The 3,773-nt window shown below is 37.8% G+C and overlaps 1 protein-coding gene across 1 annotated transcript; it reads left to right on the top strand.

The window, feature by feature from the left end:
- Positions 1 to 2,119: 2,119 nt before the first annotated feature.
- Positions 2,120 to 3,495, top strand: LOC139873324 (uncharacterized). Its single transcript, XM_071861253.1, is given in 4 exon segments — positions 2,120 to 2,237; positions 2,333 to 2,426; positions 2,644 to 2,814; positions 2,816 to 3,495. Coding segments are annotated over 4 exon segments (996 nt in total). The 5' UTR covers positions 2,120 to 2,136; the 3' UTR covers positions 3,446 to 3,495.
- The last annotated feature ends 278 nt before the right edge of the window (positions 3,496 to 3,773 follow it).

Below are 3,773 nucleotides of genomic sequence, written 5' to 3'. Positions count from 1 at the left end.
ATGTTTGACCACTTCGGGGCATCTATAATTCACGAAACCTTTTTCAACATACTTAGAATAGTTGCCCCCTTCATATCAAAAAGAGCTTTGGTCACTAGAACACTAATCTTGGTTAATCACACGTAATGCCATCTTAATGACTTTTTAGCTTTGATTAAGGATAACACATAAGTGTTACAAAATATCATGTGTTCCTAAAATGTATCTAGACATACTTAGGATGGTCATCAAGTCCCAACCAAGAGTTGCTCTTCCCTTTTCGACCCCATTGGCACATAGCCATGACCAATGAATTTAAAGCCTTAATGGATAATAAAACTTAGGTGCTTGTACCACGGTCACCTTAGATGCACATTATACGTAGTATGTGGATTTTTATACACAAATTAAATTCGGACGGAACACTTGAACGGTATAAAGCGAGGTTGGTTGGTGATGGTTGCTCTCAGACAGTTGGTATTGATTGTAATGAAATGTTTAGCCTGGTTGTCAAACGGGCTACCATTCGGTTAGTACTTACTATTGCGCTTTCTAAGGCTTGGCATATCAATCAGTTGGATGTTAAAAATGCCTTCTTTCACGGGTCCTTGAATGAAACAGTTTACATGCACCAACCTTATGGTTTTCGTGACCCTACTAAACCTGATCATGTGTGTCTTCTACAACGGTCACTATACGATTTAAAACAGGCACCTCGTGTATGGTACCAACGCTTTGCCTCTTTTGCTTCGTCAGTTGGTTTTCATCATAGCAGCTCAGATCACTCTTTGTTTGTCTATAACCGTGGATCTAATACCACATACCTTCTCCTCTACGTCGATGATATCATCTTGGTAACCTCTTCGGTCGATTTACACCACACCTTACTGTCTTCATGAACTGAAGGAAAATCCATCGTTATATCTCTCAATCTAGACTATAAAATAAAAAAGAGAATTCAAAAATGTTCCATTCACTCAGTAAAACCTTCGATCGGCTTCGCGTAATTTCACCTTCACATGATCTATATGATACTGGCAATGCTTCTACTAGTACACCTCCTTTGGTTTTTGGTTCTCGTAAGACTATCCTTGATCGTTACTCACGGAGTAAAACACATTTACCTAAAATAAATGTTTGCTAGAGAATTTGCGATGAAGGACCTCGGGCCCCTTAGTTACTTTTTGGGAGTTTCGGTAACTAGAAATGAACACGGTTTATTTTTAAGTCAACAAATTTATGCACAAGACATACTAAATCGAGCTGGGATGCATTTATGTAACATGGTTAAAATTTCAGTTGACGCCAACTGTAAACTTAGTTCCTCTAATGGTGCTTCATACTCGAACCCAACCGAATTTCGTAGCCTTGTGGAGCGTTACAATATTTAACGTTCACAAGACCTGATATATCTTACGCCGTCCAGCAAATTTGTCTACATATGCACGATCCGAGAGACTGTCATATGTATGCTCTTCGACGTATTCTACGGTATATTCGCGGAAATTTATCTCATGGTTTACAGTTAACCCGCTCGTCTCTATCATCACTTTTGTTCTATACCGATGCCGATTGGGGTGGATGTCCGTGTCCCGATACAAGACAATCCACCTCCGGTTATTGTGTTTTCTTGGGAGGTAACCTAGTCTCTTGGACTGCAAAACGTCAACCGGCAGTGTCACGTTCAAGTGCCGAAGCAGAATACTGAGTGGTTGCGAGGGATTGCGAATGTAGTATCTGAATCTTGTTGGCTTCGCAACATTTTACTTGAACTATGTTGTCTGATGTCTAAAGCTACTATTGTGTTTTGTGATAATGTGTTGTCATAATTTTGTTCATATTGTTGAATTTTGTCCTATGTTCTTGACTTTTCATTCGATTTTTTTTTTATCATATTTAAATTCTAGCACGAAATATTATCAAAGACTTTGAGGCGGAGTCAATGTCAACATATACACACAACACTTAAACAATGGAACATCACCGAAAGCCACCATTATAATAACACACATGTAAGTTAGTTGATTTGCAAGCAAATGGCCCTATTTTTCAAAGTACACCTATATATAAATAATCCAACGGTGGATATTTATGAGCTTTGTGCATATAAACTCCTAATTCAGTTTGTAACATTCATCTTTTCAAAGTTGTTTAGTAATGGAAACAAATACTGTTGCACAAATGGTACTTGCTGATGAAGAAAGCTTTTCTACTAGTGCAAATAGGATCCAACCCTTTTCAACCACCACCCCCACCAGGCAAGTCTCATTTTTTTCCACATTAACTACCAAAATATACGAATTAATTTCCCTAAAGGGAGATATTGTCATTTTACTCCATTTTGTTATTGCAGAATAAGGCCAAGGGAAGTTGATAATGACAAGAAAGATAAGTACTCTCTTACTTTGGGAGATAGGTTGGGTGTGAATGATCTTTATTCCTTGGATGTAAGTACTAATTCATAATTTATGTCTTACTAATTATCCGATAAAAAAGTTTTAAAGTTTTCACTGTTCGGGTTATTGTGGAGGGCGAGTAATCCAACCTCATACTCTAATGTACGCAGTCCATCGAAATTATTCTCTGGCTGTTTCCAACCCTCCCTGACAATAGCTATAAAAGCTTATATTATAAGCGTACTAATTTATTAAAGTTAATGATCAGGTGTGGCGGGCTTCCGTGGGAGAGTTACTTGGGACAGCAGTTCTAGTGTTCATGATCGATAGTATAGTCATTTCGTCAATCGATTCAAAAATCGAAAATCCCAACCTTTTATTTTCGATCCTTATGGGCATCACACTCACCATCCTTATCATAGCAGTGTTCCCAATCTCGGGGGGGGCATTTGAACCCAGTCATATCATTTTCAGCATCTCTTGTTGGACTAATTTCGCTTTCTCGAGCCTTCATCTACATATTTGCGCAATGTGTTGGTGCTTTACTCGGCGCACTATTACTACAAGCCGTTGTGAGCAAAGATATAACAAAAACTTTTTCACTAGGAGGATGCACCCTAACAGTTATTGCACCAGGCCCAAACGGGCCTGTTGTAAGTGGGATCGAAACAAGCCAAGCTTTTTATCTAGAGATAATATGTACATTTATTCTTCTTTTTGCTTCTCTTTGGTTAGCATTTGACCATAGGCAAGCAAAGGCTTTAGGCCATATCGTTGTGATCTCGATTGTTGGAACCATTGCGGGGCTTCTTGTGTTTGTTTCGACTAGTTTAACAGGAATGAAAGGTTATTCTGGTGCAGGAATGAACCCAGCAAGATGTTTGGGACCAGCTATTGTTAGAGGTGGACATTTATGGAATGGGCATTGGGTGTTTTGGGTTGGGCCCACTATGGCTTGCATCGTTTTTTACATATATACAAAGATCATTCCAAGCAATCTTTTTCATGTTAATGGTTTCAAACATGATTTCTTGGATGTTTTGAGAGCCATGGTTGAAAATAATGCCTAGTTATAAGGTATCACGTATGCAGTGATCAAACTTCGAAGTTTTTGTCTTCTCCGCGGTTGTGTCATATAATGGTTACTGTATCTTGTTAGGTACCGTAATAATATAATAATAATAAATAATATTAGATGTGAATATGTGATCTCAAAATATCATGGAATAATGTCAAGTTGCTCTTTCAAATGTAACATTGTAAAGGTGCATGTAGGTGGAAAACATTGCATGCAAAAGAGCATCCTGCATAAAGTGGAATATTGTAAGATAAAAAGTTAGTAGTTTTTTTTTTATATAAATATAACAAGTCATCTAAAATTTGAAAATTACTAATGGC

The sequence above is a fragment of the Rutidosis leptorrhynchoides genome, chromosome 10 (assembly GCF_046630445.1).
Source record: "Rutidosis leptorrhynchoides isolate AG116_Rl617_1_P2 chromosome 10, CSIRO_AGI_Rlap_v1, whole genome shotgun sequence".
Lineage (NCBI taxonomy): Eukaryota > Viridiplantae > Streptophyta > Magnoliopsida > Asterales > Asteraceae > Rutidosis > Rutidosis leptorrhynchoides.
Note: the sequence above shows the minus strand (reverse complement) of the source record. Positions and strands in the feature narration are given on the sequence as shown.